Source organism: Lontra canadensis, unplaced genomic scaffold (assembly GCF_010015895.1).
Source record: "Lontra canadensis isolate GAN:19392208 unplaced genomic scaffold, GSC_riverotter_1.0 scaffold27, whole genome shotgun sequence".
Classification (NCBI taxonomy): Eukaryota; Metazoa; Chordata; class Mammalia; order Carnivora; family Mustelidae; genus Lontra; species Lontra canadensis.
This window is the reverse complement of record NW_022631021.1, coordinates 15303241-15326050: the sequence shown is the minus strand read 5'-3', so window position 1 is coordinate 15326050 and position 22810 is coordinate 15303241. Positions and strand designations below refer to the sequence as shown.

The window sequence follows — 22810 nt, the reverse complement described above, 5'->3', positions numbered from 1 at the left end:
TCCATATGGCTGATTTATTTTATCATCTTACTCTCTAAGTATTTGATGATGCCCCAAGCTCAGACCTTGAAGTTCTTTTCTTTCTATGTACACTCACTTCATAGGTGATCATATCTAATTACATGATGTTAAAATCCATCCATAAGCTACGATTCTCCAGCCTGGACTTCACCCTTTAACCCAAACTCATTGTCCAACTGTGTACATGACATAACTGACAGGTATCTCAGACTAACATGCGCAAACCACACTCCTGACCTGTTTTTGTCTTTCTTCCTCATCTTGGTTAATGCTAACTTCATTGTTCCAATTTCTCAAATGAAAAACCAATTTCTATATTTCTTTTACATCATACACTCAGTCCATTGACAAATCTTACTGATTTCACTTTCAAAACATTTTTGGGATACAATCCTTTTTACCACCCCTACTACTGTCACTCCAGTCCAAGCCACCATTATCTCACACATCGATTATTATGGTGGCTCCTAGCTGGTGTCACTATTTTTGATCTTGCTTTTCTCTAGTCTATTCTCAGCACAGTTGCAAGAATAATCCTGTTAAACAAAATCAGTTCATGTCACTTCTTTCTTCAGAACCCTTAAGTATATTTCCTCCTCACTCAGGGGAAAACAGAAATCATTTTTATGATCTTAAGTCCTTATGAATTCTGGCTATTTCCCTTCTACTTACCTCTCTTGGTCTTATTTTCTACTACTTTCCCCTCCTTCTCTGTGATCCAGCCACACTGAACCACTTGTGTTTTCTTTGAAGACATCAGACATGTTCTTACTTTAGTGTCTTTGTACTGGTCATTTCCTCAAGCTGGAATGTTCTTCCCCCAGATATCCACTTACTCACTTCAAGACCTTATTCTAAATTCATCTTTTCCCTAAACTCCTTCCTCAATGTAAAATTTCAGCCTCTCTCTCTGCAACGTTTTTTATCTTCCCCTGCTTCATTTCCTCTTTGGCACTTACAAATCTCTATATAATCTATTATATATTTAATATTGTCTACCCCCTTCATACACACACACACACACACACACAAGTGTACCTCCAGAAACCAAGTTGTAGAGTTAGCTATTGGCTGGACTTCAGGCAACAGGAACTGCCCACTGCTGCTGTGGTACTCATCATGCGTTTACTCATTCGGTAATATTTATAAAGTCCTCCTATATATTAGCCACTGTTCTAAGTACCTAGGAAAGTCCAGCAAATAAAACAAAGATCCTTGCTCTCATGGAACCTACATTCTAGTGGGACAAGACAATCAAAAGCCACAATAATTAATAATTGAATAAATTATATAAAATGTGAGCTGATAGTAGCATGTAAAAAATAAGGAAGGTAAAAGAAGATTGGGATTTGAGGGAGAGCATAAAAACACAATCTTAGGGGCACCTGGGTGGCTCAGTGGGTTAAAGCCTCTGCCTTCGGCTCAGGTAATGATCTCAGGGTCCTGGGATCAAGCCCTGCACTGGGCTCTCTGCTCAGCAGGAGTCTGATTCCCTTCCTCTCTCTTTGCCTGCCTCTCTGCGTACTTGTGATCTCTGTCTGTCAAATAAATAAATAAAATCTTTTAAAAAAATACACAATCTTAAATACAGTCCTAAATAACAAGATCAGAGGAGGCCTCCTTGTGAAGCTACAGTTGGGAAGTAGGAAGATAACAGAGAGCTGAAATTTTATGTATAATCCAAATAAGAAAGGGTCTGAGAAAAGAATGCAGAAGGGTTATTTATATTTTGCTCAGTAATGCTCTTAATAACATTTTGAACTAAGAATCAGGGCTCTTTTTCAGTTTATAAAACCTACTGAGGAAAAATGGTAGAATATATATGCCATTTTAGACATTCAGAATAGCAAATGTGTGTCCGCTATACATGTATGTTTTAAGCATTTGAAACATGTCTTGTGGACCACAACTGACCAACACTATAAGATATAAAAGGAAATAGGTGATATATCTGTTTTATGGAAGGTATTAAGTTGTCATTATTTTTAGAGAATGAATGTATACCTAGGAAAAAGAAAGCATCAACTGAAAATTCAACTCTCGTAAAAAATGAGATTTCAGTAAAGAATCAAAAATAGTTAAGTTTTGCCCCGGTTTCTTTAAGTATGACATAATGCTTAAGTGAAATGTGTGTGACTCTCCCTTCTCTTCTGAAACCCTTCTAAAAATAAAATGCATAAAAGCACAAGGTCAGGGAAACTGTAGAGAAGACCACAGCAGATAAAAGATGCCAGTAAAATTTTAGATACTGAAAAGCAGATGAATGAGTAGTAACTGACTAACTGTAAGAATCTGAAAACTCAGTGTCTGGGATGGGGGTGCGGAGTGGGTAGAGGTAGAGAAATTAAAAAGAAAGAAGCTAAATCACACCAGAGAACTATAAATGGTTTAGGATTTGTACCTGTGAAAGGGATTATGATAGTGCTGGTAGTATGAAAACTGGAGTCATTGAAAGACCTACATAAAGACCTTTTGGGACCACAAAGTCACATTCTCCCTATGTAGCCTGCAACTACCACCCTTCACCACAGTAGAAGATGGAGGTTTTCTCTCAGAAGAGGTTGAACCAAAGCTATGAACTCAGGGACACCGAGCCAAGCTGAGGGAGGGTGCTTATTTAAGGAAATCCTCTAACATGGAACACAAATCAAAATGAACAAAGAGAATAATAAGATCAGAGGGAACAGAGACAATTCAGGGAGCGGTAGAAATTTGCACAAAACAAGAACAGGGTTAGTTTAAGAGAGGAATATCCAAAGAACAAGGGGGAGAAACCTAGAAATTCAATAAAATGTCTGGAAGTAAAGTTAAGAAAATCTTGTAGATATTAGAGTAAGAAGACCCAGAAAAGGAAAATAGAAGAGATTAGGCAAAATAAAGAATTAGTCCCAGAAGTTAAATGACCAAAGACAAGAGATCCTAAAAGATACAAGAGAGAAGAAGGAGAAGTTATTTAAAATTAATACCATAAATTTCTAGAATTGAAGGACACAATTTTTTACATTGAAAGATAACACCAAAAGCAAAAAGACTTGTCCAAGTCATAACATTGTGAAATTTCAGAATAGCAGAAGTAAAGGGAAGATTCAAAAGCTTTCAGAGGAAGTAAATACGCCCCATGCTAAGGATTGGGAATCAGAATGTTTTTGGACTTTTCACCAGCAACACTGGAAGTTCCAAGATAAATAAGCAACGCCTTCTAAATTATGAAGGGAATGTAAATCTAAACTTCTATACCTGAGTGAAATTATCAACCAAGTGTTAGGGCTGGTAATACTTTCATACAACATCTCACTAATGTACTTCCTATGATTTCTTTTTCAAAGGCTAATGGAGGAAAAACTCCTCCCAAATGAGGAGTAAATCTAGAAAAATAAAAACATGACATCCAGGGAATAGGTGGTCCAATTCAGGAGAGAGACAAGGAGGAGTCATTGAAGGATAGTGAAGGGAAACTCCAAGATGAAAAGTATACAGTTGCCTAGAAGCAGCTAGCCCAGACTGTGGAGGAATATGGACGACTCCAGAGGAGACAGCTCCAAGAAATATATGAAATTGGCATTTGACATGATATATCCAAATATATAAACAGATTTTACACCTCTGATAGGAAGTTTAGAGATATATAGAAGTTTAGGGTGAGAGAAATAGTGTAAAAAACAATAATAATAAGGTAATTATTAACTCTAGGGGGGGAAATCATGTTTTAAAGAAAAGGAATTGTGAATAATGTTTACATCACTATAATAATGAAAGCACAATATTTATTGAACAATTGTGTTACCACTATTCTGGGAAGATGAGAAGAGTGTGTGTATGTTTGCGTGTGAGTAGCAGGTATGTGTATTTCTGCGTGGCTGGGAGAGGAGTTGAAAGAGAACAATATTGCCATATTACATAGTTGAAAATCATTAAGCAGGGGTGCCTAACTTGCTCAGTCATAGAGAATGTCACTCTTGATCTCAGAGTGGTGAGTTCAAGCCCCACGTTGCATGTAGAACTTACTTTTAAAAAAAAAATAGGAAATCAGTAAATAATTATATAGATCTGAAAAATCAATAAATAGTTGTATATGCACATTATTATTTAAGAGTATGAAGGTAAGTACCAAAAGAAATAGTTAAATGATTTAGGATTGGTGATCTCTAAGAGCGGTAATCAAGAGTGGTGAGTGATAGGGCAGAAGACTACTGTTATTCATTATAAGTCTTATTTTATTTCAAAACTGATAAAAGAATAGTATATAATACATGCCCCAAATCTAGCAGCTACTATTTTTTTAAATCAGTAATTTCTTTATAGTACAGAAATTTCCAGTTATTTTCTTAGGGAAAACAAAAAGGAATCCAGTCACATTAATTACAAACAATTATAAAATAGCTTCTAGTAACTTAAATAAGACATGTATGTGGTCAATGAAGAAATATAAAAAACTCAGTGAAGAAATATAAATTAATGGAGAGACTTGTCACATTCATTGATGAAAGGAGAAGATGCCAATTCATCCCCAAATAACTAATACTTTCAGTGGGATTCCAATAAAAATACTAATGATTTTTGTTTTGTTTTGTTTTTGGAAATTTGACAATAATTATTATAAAGCTAACCTGAAAAAATAGGCAAAATCAATTAGGAATCTTCTGAAAAAAGAATATGAGGGTATAACCTGTCAACATAAATCATATAAATTTCAAATGATTAAAAATAAGTTACTATGGGGCACCTGGGTGGCTCAGTGGGTTGAGCCTCTGCCTTCAGCTCAGGTCATGATCTCGGGGTCCTGGGATCAAGCCCCGAGACAAGCTTTCTGCTCAGTGGAGAGCCTGCTTCCCCCTCTCTCTCAGGCTGCCTCTCTGCCTGCTTGTGATCTCTGTCTGTCAAATAAATAAATAAAATCTTTTAAAAATAAAAGTTACTAGTGCAAGATCAGCAATGGTGATTTGGAACAGAATGCAGATCCCTCAGTCAGAACCTCATATATGATACAGAAACTATCCTACAAACGCTATGGCATAGAGGTAAAGAGTACAGATTTAGAGGGGCCAAACCACTTGGGTTCAAATCCTGGCTCTGCCACCTACTGTCTGTGTTACCATGTGCAAGTTGTTCAACCACTCTGTGCCTCAGTTTCCTCATCTCAAAACTGGAAATAATGAAAGTGCTTGCCTGGGTGACATGTAAAGCATTCGGAACAGAACCTGGCAATAACAGGTGCCATGTAAGTTCCTTGCTGTTACGTTGTTCAGTATCATAAGTCGTCAGGCCCAACTTCATGGATCGTGCCCTAAGCAAGGCAGTCAGAGCCCTGCTCTTAGAAAGGCCCCACATACTAGTTAAAGGCTTTACTGTCATCATGTTAAGGTTATTAAGAAGTTTTGAACAAAGAGCACTGCATTTTCATATTTGCAATGAGCCTGGCATTTCATGTAGCAAGTCCTACAAGTTAATCAGGAAAAGGATAAATTATTCAGCAAATGGCTCTGGGGAAACTGATATTGCAGTGTGTGTTGGGGATGGGGGATCCAAGTTCAAGTTAAGTTCTAATTTCACTCCATGTGGCACACTAAAAAACATAACTATACAATTTTTTTCTTTTTTAAATATTTTATTTATTTATTTGACAGAGAGAGAGATCACAAGTAGGCAGAGAGGAAGGCAGAGAGAGAGGGGGAAGCAGGCTCCCCGCTGAGCAAAGACCCCTCCCCCCATGTGGGGCTCGATCCCAGGACCCCGAGCCGAAGGCAGAGGCTCAACCCACTGAGCCACCCAGGTGCACCATAACTATACAATTTAAATAAAAAACCTATGTTCTGAATTTTGAGTGGAAAGTACTGGTTTAAATACATGATGAAATTTATCCTTAAAAATTAATAATATATATTTTCTAATACTCTTCACTGAATAGGCCTAAAAGCAAGAGCTCAATAGCAAAGAATACTCTTAGCACCTGGATTTGGTCATATAACACTTCCCACTAAAAGGAGCTAGGGTTCCTTGGAGAAATGGCTGAACCCAGAATTTGCACAGGAAATGTGGGAGATGAGCCTTTTTGGGAGCCTAGAACAGGAAATCCAAATGAAAAACTTGTCATAGCAGAAAGCAATTCAGTTAACAAAGACTATATGGACGTGCCAGTTAGAAAAGGTTCCTAGGGCGCCTGGGTGGCTCAGTGGGTTAAAGCATCTGCTTTTGGCTCAGGTCATGATCCCAGGGTCCTGGGATTGAGCCCCGCATTGAGCTCTCTGCTCAGCAGGGAGCCTGCTTCCTCCTCTCTCTCTCTGCCTGACTCTCTGCCTACTTAAATCTCTGTCTGTTAAATAAATAAATAAAATCTTTTAAAAAATAAAATAAAATACTTAATGTATAAGGAAATACATAAGAGTAGCTAACACACTATGCACCCTTATAAGAATTTTACAAACACTGTCTAAGTTATTAGAAATAGAAAAAATAGGGATGCCTGGGTGGCTCAGTCGTTAAGCCTCTGCCTTTGGCTCAGGTCATGATCCCTGAGTCCTCAGATCGAGTTCCATGTCAGGCTCCCTGCTCAGTAGGAAGCCTGCTGCTCCCTCTCCCACTTCCCCTGCTTGCGTTCCCTCTCTTGCTGTCTTTCTCTCTGTCAAATAATAAATAAAATCTTTTGAAAAAATAGAAAAAATACTAAGGGCACCTGGTTGACAGTTGGTGGACGATGCAACTCTTGATCTCCAGGTCGTAAGTCCGAGACCCACGTTGGGTGCAGAGATTACTTAAACAAACAAACAAACAAACAAACAAAAAAACCTACTAATATTCTGTAGCCTAATACCTAATTCACAGAAGCCCGAATAGTCAATAAATAAGTATGTATTTAACTTCACAATAATAAAATAATTGCAAATTAAATTTTACTAAGATTTCAACTTATCAAAATAGTGAAGATTATTGTTAATGACTAACACCTGTTGTTGATGGTGTAGCAAAATGGTTGACTTCTTACATTGCTGGTAGCCATGTATGTTGGAAGAATCTTTCTAGAGAGCAATTGGGCAGTATTAGTTGAGGTCAAAAAACATTTATACCTTTGACCCTATTATTGTGCTTTCAGGAATTTGTAGCATTTTTGTTATCAGAGATACATGCAAAGATGTATGTGCTAGGCAGTTCACAAGGGTTTTGTTTGTAATAAAGAAAAGTTGGAAGCAGGGCGTTTGGGTGGCACAGTGAGTTAAAGGACCCACTCTTGGTTTTGGCTCAGGTTATGATCTCAGGGTCTACGGATGGAACCCTAAGTGGGACTCTGTGCTCAGTACAGAGTTTGCTTAAAATTCTCTCGGGAAAAAAAAAAAATCTCTCTCAGTCTCCCTCCTCCCTCTGCCCCTCCCTGCTCTGCTCTCTCTCCCTCCCTCTCTCAAAGAAAGAAAGAAAGAAGAAAAATTGGAAGCAGCCAAATTTTGAAAAAAAAAGAGAACATTTAAATAAATTATACAATAGCAATACCTTAGAATAGTAGGGAACCATTAAAGTCATGTTTTCAAGTGGAAAATAACCCATCAACAGGTAAATGAAACTTTAATTGTTGAGTATCCATATAATGAAATATTAGTCAGCAATAAAAAGGAATAAATAACAAATATATACAACAACATGAACAAATCTCAAAACATTATGCAGAGCAAAAGAAAAGTTAAACCAATAAATAAATAAATAAATAAATAAATAAATAAAATCCCAAAAAACAGAATATACCATTTGAAACCATTTATATGTAATTCTAGAACAGGTAAAACTTACCTCTGGCCAAGGAAGTTGGATCAATGGTTGCCTCTAAAGTGAGTCCTGGGATTGACTTGGAAGGGAGGATGGAGATGTTCTGTATCTTGCTGGTATGCATTAACTGGGTAAATCATTTTGTCAAACTCATCTCCCTTTAGCTACTGATTTTAGCTCTCAAATCAAATATTAGTCCAAAGATTGTAGCTTAATAATATGCTAAAGAAAAAAGTTTCAGTCTTTTTACTTCTCCAGCAGCCAATACCCTCAACCGTAGAGTGAGGAGTTGAATCAGGGAGGTTTCAAAGTGACTTCCACCCCCCAAAAAAATGTTATGTGTCCTTAGGAAACAAATTAGATATAACCATAACTAGAGAAGACCATTTTACATGGAGACATGAACATTTGAATGTGTGAGTTTCCATTCAAAAAGGAACAAAGAAGGTGCCTGGGTGGCTCAGTCAGTTAAGCATCTGTCTTCTGGCTCAGGTCTTGGGAATTCCTGCTCAGCAGGGAGTCTGCTTCTCCCTCTCCCCCTGCCCATCTCCCTTACTCATGCTGTCTCTCTCTGTCAAATAAATAAATAAGATCTTAAATGAAAAGAAGAGGAACAAAGAGAACATTCAGCTGATTACCAAAATTCATCCTTAATATGTGAAAACATAGTTCTGAATCGTGGCAATGAATTTTTCTTAATTTCATGAAATTTGACTTCCTGGAAAACCATGCACAACGGTCACTGAAAATTTATTTTAATAACCTTAAGTGGAAATGGTTTGATTTAATGGTCTTTTAAACTGGCCTGATGTGAGTATCTGGAAGATGATTGATGCTGGAATCAACAATGTCTCCAAATGAGATTAAAAACTTTCAAATAATACCAATAGCAATTAGCAAAAAAAAATTAAACCATTCATTTTAGTTATGAAGTGATGCATATACACTTAAATGCAACAACCACATGTTTTTGAATTTATGTATTATTAAGCCATTATTAAATTAAATAATAAAAAGTAAATATCTCCCAACCACTCTTCTCACCATGTTTATTTTCCAAAAGTAGTAAATGTTAACAATTTGTTCCACCTATTTCTATATATGCAATATAATATGTATGTATACACAATAAAAAATATAGGAATATATGCCCCTGTTATTAAAAGTATTCATAAAGTGTTACTTTTTCTTGCCATTTTAGTGTTACCGCAAGCAGTCACCCAGTTTGAAGAATTGGTTGGCATGGCAGAAGCCCTGCTTAAGGGTGGAGGAACCATGTCCACATCTGCATCCACCCTCTGGAGAGCAACAAACAACTCCTCACCAGACTCATTTGCCTCAACGTGCAGTAATTCTAACTCTAATTCCAGCTCACCAATTTCCTTGAAAGCTGAAGAAGAGCATCATACTGATGAGAAACAGGTCAGTTGGAAGGCCTGCCCTATCTTTGTCTGGAATACAGTAAATACAAAAATTAAGATGAGACTACAAAATGGTGGAACGCCTGGCTGGCTTGGGCTGTGGACATGTGACTTGGGCATGTGACTTTTGATCCAAGGATTTGTGAGTTCAAGCCCCATGGTGGGTGTAGAGATTACTAAAAAATAAAAAACAATAAAAATTTAAAAAGACTGCAAAATGATCACTGTTTTATCAGGTAACTTTAGGTAACTTTTGGTCATGACCATAACATTTCAATTACATAAAACAATAACAAATCAAAAAAATATTTGTTTCACAAGTATCCAGTTTAGAAAACTAAAGTCAAATTGCAGTCAATGATGAGGTTATTAAACCAGAAAATTCTAGTTTAGTGATGGGTAACTATGCATTGAGGGTTATACAATTATATCACTGAGTAAAGGTAAATTTCAGCTTCTGCATGCTGGAAGAATATAACCTTTTCCTACTTCCCAATTTCTCTTCCAGAAACAGAAGCTAAAACGACAAGAGTTTCAATAGAATTGGGCATCAGCTTTACAAAATATGCCTTCCAGAGCTATAATTAAATACTAACAATCTAACATTTAGAATATTTGAATATTGGTCTGTCAGTTTCCTTTTGCTATGCCGCAGATGACCACAAACTTAGTGATTTGTAATAACACAAATGTATTATCTCAGAGTTCTGTAGATAGGAAGTGTGGTAAAATAAAGGAGTCAGCAGATGCATTCCTTTCTGGAGGCTCTATGGAAAAATCTGTTCCCTGCTTCTTTAGGTTATTATAGAATTCAGTTTCTTGTGGTTGTAGAACTGAGTTTCCCATTTTTTTGCTGACTATAGAGGCAACCCACTTCCAGAGGCAATTTCTAGAGGCAACTACATTCTTTGGTTTATGGGCCATTCTACCACCTTCAAAGCCAGCCATGGAGGCAAAGCCACTCTCACAATTCCAATCTGACCTCCTTCTGCCTCTTATTTCTGACCCAATCTTCTGCCCCCTCTTCCCTCTTTAAGGGATCCTGTGATAAAATTGGGCCCATCTGGATAATCCAGGATAATTTCCCCATCGCAATGTACTTACCTTTAATCACAACCATGTAAGGTCACATATTCACAGGTTCCAGGGATATGGATATCTTCAATGGGCCACTATTCTGCCTACTACACTTAGTAGGAGGTGTTGAGGATGGACTCATCCTTAAACCATCCAATCCAGATCACATGACAAGAGCTTGGATATACTCTGGAACAAATACATCATAACTATTGGGAATTATATCAAAGATAACATTTAACTCTAACCCCTGAAATGTAGAATATGTATTAAAAGCAAAATACATTCCCTTAAAGAATGTTGATTTTGTTTTCTGGTATGTCTTAACTCAATTAGCAATATATTTCTCCGGATACAACTTTCTTTTCCTTTTTCCAGTTTCAACTATTATGTTGTATTTTTTAGTTCAAGATTGAAAAATGGCAGATTGCCCGTTGTAACAAGAGCAAGCCTCAGAAGTTTATTAATGATTTAATGCAAGTACTTTATACAAATGAGTACATGGCCACACACAGCCTGACTGGAGCCAAGTCCTCTACTTCCAGGGACAAAGCCGTAAAACCAGCTATGAATCAGAATGAAGTTCAAGAAATCATAGGTATTATATGGTTGTATTACACTGTCACATGAATTTGAAATTATTTTACCACTCAAGGTTAAGTTATTCTTTCATGGTCTTTTTGTTGTTTATTTTTCTATGAAAGAAAAATCTCAAAATAGCCTAAATCTCTTATTAAATATGGTAAATTTTATAGAAAAATTTACATTAAAACAGTTACTAAAATAAAGCTAAATTTTATTTCACTGAAAACTTTGAATTCATAAATTCATAACTTCAGAAAAATGCATCCCAAAATCCTTTCAAACAAAATTTCAGTAAAGAGTTTAGATCTTATTTTCTTTTTCTTATCTTGGCTCTAGATTTCTTATCTTTTATTCTAGAAAAATGGGGATTAATTTCCTACTTATGTGTTTTTTAATTTTATTTTATTTTCTTCTATTTAAATTCAATTAATGAACACTTGTGTGTTATTATTTCAGAGGTAGAGTTCAGTGATTCATCAGTTGTGTATAACACCCGGTTCTCCTTACAACACATGTCCTCCTTAGTCCTACTTACGGTTTTTAAGTTAATCTCCTCAAATATAATCATCTAGCTATCAAATGATTTTTTGTAAATGTCAAAAAATTCAGGGAATCACTGAATCTGAGCTCTCTGTATTTTAATATTCCATTTCTCATTGGTGTTTGGGCTGCTTTTGCAAAATGGAGACAAAACTACATTGTGGATTGCTTGATGTTTTATATCAGTTCATACCTTAAGATGCAAAGGCCTCAAAAAGTGTTTTCATGTGTTATTGTTTTTTACAGGAGTCACAAAACAGTTATTTCCCAACACAGATGATGTTTCAATTAGGAGAATGATAGGGCAAAAGCTAAACAACTGTACCAAGAAGCCAAATTTAAGCAAAAATCTGAACTCTCAGGACATTAAGTAGAACCTTTTGGTAAGTCCTCTCAATCTTCACAATCCTTTCTGTGTGGCAAGAAGATGTAATTCTTTGATCCCTGGAACAGCATTTTGTGACTATTTTATCAGAGAATGTCAGTGGCCCCAGACATGCTAATAGGTATTTGTGGGGATGGAGGTGAGGACGGGAAAGGGGATTGAAATTGGGGGAATGCTAAGTTCAAATACAGATTTTCCTTTTCCAGAACTCCTCAGAGTATTTTATACTCTTATGCCCAAGTGCTCTAGAAATCTCTAAGAAGGCAATAGAGTGTGTAATGTTTTTCAAATGTGTTTTACTGAAGAACTTTGCTTTTTCTTCACAGAATGCATGTTAATTTGTGGGTGGGGGTAGAAAGGAGTCAAAAGAGGGACATTTGATAATTTAGGAAGTGTTTCTCTAGAACAGGGAGATACAGATCCTAGGGAAGTCTCTGAAGTACATCAATGGGACTGAACTTAAAATTCCAAACAGTCATTTGTTTTTGGCACCAACTGCTGGCTGGAAATACTGAGGTGTCCCCTCCACCATTCTGCCTCCTGCTTCTCACTCTTTAAATCTTTATATCAGTTGTTATAGTTTGTATTGGTTTGATAAGGATTTTTACCAACATGTTTCTATTATACTAAGAGAAAGAATTGCTCCTAGGGAGTTTTGAAGGAAATACACTTTATGGTCAGGCCCTGCCCTTAGGCAAAACTGTCCAATGGAATTTTGTGTTTGCTTCAACCCAATGTGCTGGCTGTTTCACTTGTGCTCATCCTTCCTCTCCATTATTTTTATGGAAAATATGTGAAAAAATGCATTATTTTGTTTTTTAATATTTTTTTATTCATAGAGGTATATGGTAAATACACAAGGAGAGTTTTTCTTCCATTTTGTTTACTTTTATCTTTGACTTTCAATTTATTTGTTCTCTGCCTAACTCTAGCCACCTTCAAATATCTTATTTGTTTTTATGTTTTTACTGTGTTTTAAATGGGATTAGAGCCTTGGGTAATGTATTATTTCCCACCATCTATCTTCTACCCATTCCTGACTACCACCCCCAACGCCCTTGAGGGCGGCTTACAATTTTGCTATATAACGAAGCCTAGTTCTGATGAGGGTCACCAATACTAAAATAAGCAAACAAACAACAACAACAAAAAAACCCCACTTATAACAACTGTAGGGCAGGGTCTTTCCCTTGGCTCACCCATACTGGTAGACCAACTTGCAGTTTTATACAAGATATGATTGATATTTTTTGTATTTTTTCTCCCCAAGTGATTAAACATTTCAGTAGATTGTGAATTTCACAACTTCCCAGTTAGGAGATAATTGCTTAAATGAGCCATTAGAACAGCTCGTTTTGACATAAGACTACCCAGTCATCCGGATATATAATAGCCGAGTTCCCTTGCTAAATGCCATGTAACCAGAGCTCCAAGGGTCTTCTCTATCAGGCTACCCTTTGGATCACGTTATTATATTTCAGAGCTCTGCAAAGTATTTTAATATCCCAACTTCGGCCTTTTTAATACCTCAGACTGCCAAGAGTAGGCATAAAACTCATCTCTATCTGTCAGCCGAGCATTGAAGAGATTAAAGTTAAAAGGGTTTTATATCAGTACTGTTTCTACTTGCAACCTAGTAGTAGTATTATTAATCACCTGACTACAGCATTAATTCAAATAGAAAAAAGGAACAAATCTTTTGCTAAGAACGCAAAATGTTCTGTTGCTTTCTGGGACTGAGCCTTACTTTGTGGACAAGTTGCTTGGAATAGAAATGTGTATATTTAGAATCAGAAGTGGAGATAAACACTAGAATGGAAAAATTTTCTTAATTGGCAGGTATCTTTCATTTGAAGTATTGATAATTCCAAATTATCTCAAAAGGACTGAGAAAATATGCTGGGAAAGACAGGGTCATATCCAACCTAATTTAGCCACGCTGTATGAATTAGTCCCATATAGCCCCAACTAGTGGAATGCTGCTGTGTTTTTCTCTTTTTGGTCATCTAACGGAAGCCCTAAGATGACTACACTTACTCAGGCAAATCATTCTCCCTCCTCCCTCCACACCAAAAAGTATCCTTTGGAAAAATAACTTTCTCTGCATGACTATTAGCAAGGTAACATGCACTACAAATCATGGAGACTTCCACAAATTCCTAGGCATGCATGCAGGAAGCCTAGCAACCCCACCAGCAGGCCCTGTGGTAGACTATGCCCTCCACCCAGTGCTTAAGCGCAATGTTGCCCCCGGAGGCTTGGACTTGAAACAACAATAATTTCCCAGCTAAGATTTGTTTCTGAGAGGATAAGCACTGAATTCCATCCTTCTCCCCTTTTTAGCTTTTCTCTTTCATTTCTGTGACTCCCCTCAAGTTGCCTGGGGCTCACTTTGCCAAGAGCTTGTTGTCAATCTTTCAGGCCTTTTTCCATTTTTTGCTTCTTTCTTATAGGAACTAAAGAAAACTTTATTTATAAGAATTACAGAATATTAAAATATCACCTCTGAGGGGACACCTGGATCGCTGGGCATCTGCCTTCAACTCCTGTCATGATCCCAGGATCCTGGGATCAAGCCAGCATCGGGCTCTCTGATCAGCAGGAAGCCTGCTTCTCCCTCTCCCACTCCCCCTGCTTGAGTTCCCTCTCTCACTGTGTCTGTCAAATAAATAAATAAAATCTTAAAAAAAAAAAATCACCTCTATAACATTCCACTAGTCAGACAGCCTTCTGAACTTTTCAAAGTTGCCTCAGTCAGTTTAATCCCTACAATATATTATATATGCATATATTATAACTTAAAGATGACCTAATACAGCAATGCTCAAGTAGGATGGGGGGAAATTTTGTCCCTTGACCCTCAACTAGGGGTTGTTTGAAAATGTCTGGAGATAGATACGATTGTCCCAACTGGATGAAACTACTGGCATCTAGTGGACGGAGCCACAGATGTTGCTAAACATTCCACAAGGCATAGGATATTCTCCCCTACAACAAGTATTACCTAACCCAAAATGTCAACTGTGCCAAGATTAAGAAATCTTGATCAAAAATGATTTCCTTACTTTGGAGATAATAAGACTAAACCCTAAGGAGGTTAAATGAATTGCCGAGATCATATGATTAGTAACTATTAGAGAGTCAACACTAGCATATAGTCAACTAGCATATAATTCTTTGTATCTTTTTAAGAAATCTTTTTATTAGTTTTTTAATTTCAGTGTACTTAACACAAAATGTTATGTTAGTTTCAGGTCAGTTTAATCTCTACAATAATATTACATATACATATATTATAAATTAATGTTAGTTTCAGGTGTACAATATAGTGATTCAACAAGTTCATATGTTATGCTTTGCTTACCTAAGTGTAGCTACCATCTGTCACCATAAACCCTATTGTAATACCATTGACTCTATTCCTTTTGCTGTGCCTTTTATTTCCATGACTTATTCATTCCATAACTGCAAGCTTGTATCTCCCAAACCCCTTTACCCATTTTGGCCATCCCTCACCCTAACTCCTCTAGCAACCATCATTTTTTTTCTCTGTATTTACCTGTATGATTCTGCTTTTCCTTATTCACTTGTTTGTTTTTTGTTTTTTATTTTTTGTTTTTTTTAGGATTCCACATATGAGAGAAATCATATGGTATTTGGCTTTCCCAGCCTGATTTATTTCACTTAGTATAATATTCTCAAGGTCCATCCATGTTGCCACAAGTGGCATCATCTTGTCCTTTTATGGCTACATTATATTCCAGTGTGTGTGTGTGTGTGTGTGTATACACATACCACATCTTCCTTATCCATTCATCTATTGATGGATTCTTAGTTTGCTTCCATACCTTGGTTATTGCCAATAATGCTTTAATAAACATAAGGGTGCATATATCTTTTCAAATTACTGTTTTTGTTTTCTTCAGGTAAATACCCAGTAGTAGAATTATTGGATCATATGATATTTCTACTTTTTTAAATTTTTTTTGAAGAAAGTTCATACTATTTTCCATAGTGGCTGTACCAATTTACCAATTTGTACCAATTTGTATGAGGATTCCCTTTCTTCTAATCCTTGTCAACACTTGTTTTTTCTGTGTTTTTTATTTTAGCCATTCTGACATGTGTCAGGTGATGTCTCACTGTGGCTTTGATTTACATTTCCTTGATGATTAATGATGTTGAGCATCTTTTCATGTGCTCATTGGTCATCAGTATGTCTTCTTTGGGAAAATGTCTATGCAGGTCTTCTGCCCATCTTTTGAATTGGATTGTTTGGTGGGTTTCTTGGTGTTGAGTTGTAGAAGTTCTAAATATTTTAGATATTAACCCTTTATCAGATAGGTCATTTGCAAATATCTTCTCTCATTCAGTAGGTTGTTTTTTTGTTTTGTTGATGGTTTTTACTGTGTCAAAGCTTTTTATTTTGATGTCCTTTGTATACATACACATACAAAGGACATACATCCTTTGTATGACCCCAGAGTCCTTTGTATTTCTTATTGCACTAGTCATGGTTCTCCAGAGAAACAGAAATGGGATGTATATAAAAGAGACACTTGAAGGAATTGGCACACACAACTGTAAGGACTGGTGAGTCCAAAATCTGCAAGATGGGCTAGCAGGCTGCGGCCCCAGGGAGTTGATGTTGCAGTCTTGAGTTCAAAGGTGATTATGCCTCCATCAGAAAGGATGAATACTCAACTTTTGTAACAACATGGACCGGACTGGAAGAGATTATGCTGAGTGAAATAAGTCAAGCAGAGAGAGTCAATTATCATATGGTTTCACTTATTTGTGGAGATAACAAATAACATGGAGGACATGGGGAGATGGAGAGGAGAAGGAGTTGAGGGAAATTGGAAGGGGAGGTGAACCATGACAGACTATGGACTCTGAAAAACAACCTGAGGGTTTTGAAGGGGCAGGGGGTGGGAGGTTGGGGGAGCCAGGTGGTGGGTATTAAGGAGGGCACGTATTGCATGGAGCACTGGGTGTGGTGCAAAAACAATGAATACTGTTACACTGAAAAGAAATTTTTTAAAAAAGTAATATAATTTAAAAAAAAAAGGTGGTGTGAAGGCAGAATTCCTCCTTAGTCAAAGGACCTCTGTCTTTTTTATTAAGGCCTTCAACTGCTTGGGTGAAACCCACCTGTATCATGGAGGGTAGTGTGCTTTACTGAAAATCTACTGTTTAAATGTTAATCTCATCTAAAAAATACCTTCACAGCAACATATAGACTGGTGTCTGACCAAACAACTTGGTAGCCTAGCCAAGCGGACATATAAAATTATATGTTTTAGGATCAGAAATTCTGGTTTCTAAGCCTTCTCCACCTCTTGATAAATGTGTGGCCTTTGGAAAGTCACTTGACCTCTTCGAATTTTAATTTAAGGTAGGGTAATAATACTATCTACCTTAGGGATGGATCCAGGATTTGTGGAACCTACAGCTTAATAGTATTTGGAGAACTCACTTTAAGAAACCCAAAATTATGAATACACAATCAATTACAACTCTGCATAGGCTCCATGCCCAACAGAGACCTTGAGATCAAGAGTAGCGTGCTCTACTGACTAAACCAGCCAGATACCCCAAAATGACATAATGTTTAAATGTTAACAAATTTCTCAAATGTCACATAATGGAGGGGGAGTTACATAATGCTTTTACTAACAGCTCTATAATACTTTTATCTTACTTTTGGGGAGTTGCTTACATGTTGACTGCCTCTTCATTTGACAACTTTGCAATAGAATGAATAAAAAAAATAATTTGGACTATCCTGCAGCATAGTGGATGAAAATTGCTTTTTTTTTTTTTTTACACTTTACAGAGTTTTCTTTCAAATTCTTAACTCTTCAGTAGCAATGTAATTTTTAGGATTGTTGTCAAATTTGGGGAGACCTCTATTAAGTTGCTCTGACATCTAAGCTATAAGACTTCAAGGCATTTCAAGTTTTCTATGGAGTGAATCCTCTTAAATATTCTTTGAATTGACCATTTTCATATTTTTGTTAGAAGGCACTGCAAAGTGGAAAGGCCACCACTAACATAACCATACATAGATGAGATGACAAAGCACAAAAATATATCCCTTAACAAAATCTCAGAAATGCCCACTGCCATTCCATGGTTACAATCAGAGGAGAAAATATGACTAAGGGACAACTGAAAGGGAAAGACAGTTGTCTTAACTGATTATGGTTGAAATATCTAACTTTTGCAAATTTAACAAAAATAAATATATGTGTGAACATATTGGAAGGTACTCATGCAAACAAAATTTAATTGCTTTATAGTAATCCGCCTCTAACCTAGCTCACTTGGATTTTGTGAATTTTGAAAGAGGTAAACCAGATTTGGAAAACTGCCTGCTATTTAAACAATCAACAAATGTTAGTGAAGAATGACAAACAGAATTGTTGATAATCTCTTAGGATGGTTGATGGGTATGTGGAGATGGTTCATTTTAATTTGTGGGTTTGAAATTTTACCTAATACAAAGGGTTTTTAAGTCATTTGAGATAAAAATAAATGTAAATATTGTAATTGTTGTCTATGCTGGAATTCCTCTGAATAGATCATAAAATAATTTCTAAGTCACCTCAATAATAATAGTTTTTATAAACAATTTGTATTTGTAAGCAAAAATTTGTAGTAGACACTAAAATAACTCATGTACCTATTAAAAGTACAGTAAGAACTCTAACAAAATTTGCTCTTTTTTTGAAATTTGCTTTTTATAGGTATTGTAGGTAACTGAAATAAAACACCTTCAGTTCTGAATCTAACACTGGATTTTGTTGGAGAATCTGCAGCCTCCCTGGCTGGGAGCTCAGAGATACATAGTGACAGGCTGTGAGACATCTGTAATATTGAGGGCTCTTGATGGAGCAACGAGCTTGCTGAAGAAGCTGCATGTAGATTCCACCGTAAATATCAGTGATGCATCAAACCAGAGAATTTCTAGCAGTCAACTAAGCATGCAATATGGTTTCTTGGACATAATGCATTTTCCTGTCTCCAAATGTTTCTCTGCACAGCTAACTTAACACAATAGAGCTCTCATCATAACAACAAAAACTTCAACCCCTAAGATTTGTCATTGTCCTTATCAATCACTGTACATTTATTATTACCAATGACTCCCCATTTAAGTTTTTGGATCTTTAACATAAGCACATGTTTGGAAAAGTAAACAGTGCAGTAATCAATGTTCATGAACGTGAGGGCAGCAAAATTGGCCTAAAATCTGATAATCATATCTAACCAAGCAATGGCATCTTCTCAATGAAATAACAGAATTATTCTGTTACCTAAAAATGTATAAAATAAGAATCTCCAGAAAAAAATATGAAAGTAGCAAGACCTTTTAGTTTTAATGTAGAACTATTTCACTGTACTCCTGAAAAAGAAATAAACCTAGGTTTTTGTGAGTATTAAAACAACGCATCAAATTGAAATTTTTTTCTGTTTACATGCTTCTAAATTTTTATTGCCCAAGTACATTAAATACAGATATGTAATATAAAACATAAATATCTTTTAAAACACCCTATATAAGATATATCATCCTGTGTATTTGGTTGGTTTTATTGCTACACTGCTTAGTTTTAACTGGTTTGATTTCATTGTATCAGAAGAAAAAAGAATTGAAAATAAAATCACATGGGTTGTATAATCACATAAAAAGAAAAATACCATTTTGTAAATGAATGAAAGATAAAACATTCTTCATCAAGAGGCTTCTCCTGTGATGTCAGGTTGTCACACATGACAACTTTGCAATAACAAGCCATGCTTCTTCAGTTACAAGGTCATGTCTAAACTTGGAAAAGAGGATGCATATAATAGTTGGAATGTTCAGAACTGTGGACCCAGGGAACATTCCATAATGCTGCTTGATAACAATGTGGTCGTACAAAATAAATATGATTAAGGAAATAACTTATGTGAACATTTGCTACTTTTACTGAAGTATAAATAAATCCCATTGGAAACATAAAAAAGTATTTGCTCATTTCTTATTAAGGTGTAAAGTCCAGGAAAAAGATCCTTTTCTGGGCTGTTTGCTTCTCCACCCACACATACAAAGGCATAATCATTATAATGACCTATGTGACTCTGGCTTGTCTTCTAAAGAGCCATACAAGGTAGGATATAGGGACAATATCCAAGATAAATGTGTATGCTATGTAGGATATATACACACTATTCAGGAAGGTTAACATTTTTATTGAAAAATAGTGATTTCACTGAGATACATGTGATTTCCTTTTAAAATAACTACTTTGTAGTATGTTTTGCCAACTAAATGTAAATAAAATTTTCTTTGCAAAACAACTATTATTCAACTAGAATTTCTACTTTTTTTTTAAAGATTTTATTTATTTATTTGACAGAGATCACAATTAGGCAGAGAGGCAGGCAGAAAAAGAGGAGGAAGCAGGCTCCCTGCTGAGCAGAGAGCCCGATGAGGGGCTTGATCCAAGGACCCTGGGATCATGACCTGGGCCGAAGGCAGAGGCTTTAACCCACTGAGCCACCAGGCGCCCCTAGAATTTCTACTTTTAGATGGGTTGGTATTTTTTATAGATAATAGAATATATATATTCATTCTAATTCAGCTTCATATACTGGTTCTAAATGAGTTACCAATAAGGGGTGTCTGGGTGGCTTAGTCAGTTAGGTGTCTGCCTTTGGCTCAGGTCATGATCCAGGGTCCTGGGATCAAGGCCTGCATTGGGTTTCCTGCTCAGCGGAGCCTGCTTCTCCCTCTTCCTCTGCTGCTCCCCCTGTTTGTGCTCTCTCTCTCTCTTTCAAATAAATAAATAAAATCTTAAAAAAAAAAAAAAAAACCTAGTTACTAATAAGAAAACTAATGAAACTAAGGAGTGCCCCAAAAGCAATCAATATATATGTATGTGTACATGTATGCATGTGTTATATATTCACATACATACAAATTTAGAATATGATTGAAATAGAACCTTTAATAAGTAGAGAAAGGAAGGTTTATTCAATAAATGATATTGAGGTAACTGGTAAATGAAAAATAATTATGTTCCTACTTCAAACTATATTTCATAAAGAATTCCAGATTAATAAAATACAAAAGTTGGACTGAGATAAATATGTGAATGTTTAAGTTATCTGAAGGAGAAAGACTTTGTATAACCACAATAAGCACTCCTAAATCTCAAAGAAAAACTTACTAATATATGAGTTTCTACATTATAGTTACATTAAGATTTTTACCTAGTAGGGATCCCTGGGTGGCTCAGTCAGTTTGAAGGTCTGCCTTTGGCTTGAGTTATGATCCTGGGGCTCTGGGGTCCAGTCCGGAGTTAGGCACCCTGTCCCAGGGCGGGGGGCGGGGGGTGCTGCTTCTCCCTCAAACTGCTACTCACCCCTGTTTGTACACAGTCTTTCACACTCTTTCTCTCTCTCACAAACAAAATCTTTTTTTTTTAAGATTTTATTTATTTATTTGACAGAGAGATCACAAGTAGGCAGAGGCGGAGGTGGGGGCCGGTGGGCGGTGGAAAGCAGGCTCCCCGCTGAGCAGAGAGTCTGATGCAAGATTCAATCCCAGGACCCCGAGATCATGACCTGAGCTGAAGGCAGAGGCTTTAACCCACTGAGCCACCCTGGCACCCCTCTCACAAATAAAGTTTAAAAAAAAAAAGAGAGAGAGAGATTTACCTAGTAGATGGAATCCTAAAAAAAAAAAATATATATATATATATATATATATATATTTTTTTTAACCTTATAATGGACAGTGTGGTCAGTATTTTCATCTGTTCTATGACATCATTTTTCTCATGAGTAATTTTTATAGGACTTGAACTCACAACCCTAAGATCAAGACCTGAGCTGAAATCAAGAGTCAGACACTTAACTGACTAAGTCACCCAGGCACCCTTTCTCTAGATGAATTTTAAAATCCTTCTTTCAACTTTTACTCTCAAAAACAAAAATGCTAAATTTGGGGGGGGTGGATTTTCCTTAAGTAATTTCGTAACATTGGGGGAATTTCTCTTTATAAAACTGATTCTTCCTGGGGTACCTGGGGTACCTTCAACTCAGGTCATGATCCTAGAGTCCTAGAATGGAGCCCTACAATGGGGTTCTTTGCTCAGTGGCAAGTCTGCTTCTCTTTCTCCCTCTCTCTCTGTGATTTCTCTTACTCTCTCACTCAAATAAATAAATAATTTTTTTAAAAAACCCTCTTAGAGCACTTGATCCAAGTATTAACACTTATTTATTTTGCCCTAGAAGAAAAGACATTTATTCTGCCCTGTAAGCACCTACTACTCATTTTAAAAGTCCTCCCTGACTTCCAGATTAAATGTTCCTAAACTTTGCCTGTGGGGAGTTCTCGCTTGCTGCAGCAAGCTAAATATTACTTGGTTTATTATGACATAGACAGGTCACTGATGTTCCTCTATTGTTAGAGCTTTAACAATTTGAAGGGGCTACCTAGATTCTGCTGAGATCCCAGTTTCCATACTCTTTAATATGATAAGAATGAGCACATCTGAGAATCTTTGGGTCTACACCCATTCAAAGTCACTTTACCCATAATGGTGAGATAAGTTTTACACTGAATCTTAGCTCTGAGCTTTGTTAATCTTTTGGCACTAAGCTTATTTTTGATTCCTAGGATTAAGAAAAAAACTTTGGGGTTTGAGTATAGGTACTATCTTTTATCCTTTTGCTAAAGATGGCCTGTATCCATTTTTCTCAGATCTTAATTTCTAAATACCATTTTCCACCAAAAGATAAAGTGTTCCTTATAGGAATGGCGGATTCCAGGGCGGGAGCTGAGAAGGTACCAAATGTGCGTGGAACATTGTATATTTTGCCAAAAAGTAAGAGCCTGTTCAAAGAATGATGGCCACATGAGGCTGCAAAAAGGACTCCAACTGGCCAAACCTGGGACAATCTGAACACCAAAATAAATTAGGACGTTAACGGGTTATTACCCATTGAATAAAACTGAAATCTATGAATCCATAAT

The 22810-nt window shown here is 36.4% G+C and overlaps 1 protein-coding gene across 2 annotated transcripts in view; it reads left to right on the top strand.

Moving 5' to 3' along the window:
* BEND6 (BEN domain containing 6) overlaps window positions 1–19793 on the top strand; it is a 47211-nt gene extending 27418 nt beyond the window's left edge. For both annotated transcript variants that reach the window (XM_032864497.1, XM_032864498.1), the window contains 4 exons: window positions 8972–9192; window positions 10674–10866; window positions 11640–11776; window positions 18531–19793. In XM_032864497.1, coding sequence (XP_032720388.1) covers window positions 8972–9192; window positions 10674–10866; window positions 11640–11767 — 542 coding nt within the window. In that variant the 3' untranslated portion in view covers window positions 11768–11776; window positions 18531–19793. The remainder of the gene's footprint in view (window positions 1–8971; window positions 9193–10673; window positions 10867–11639; window positions 11777–18530) is intronic.
* Window positions 19794–22810: the final 3017 nt, after the last annotated feature.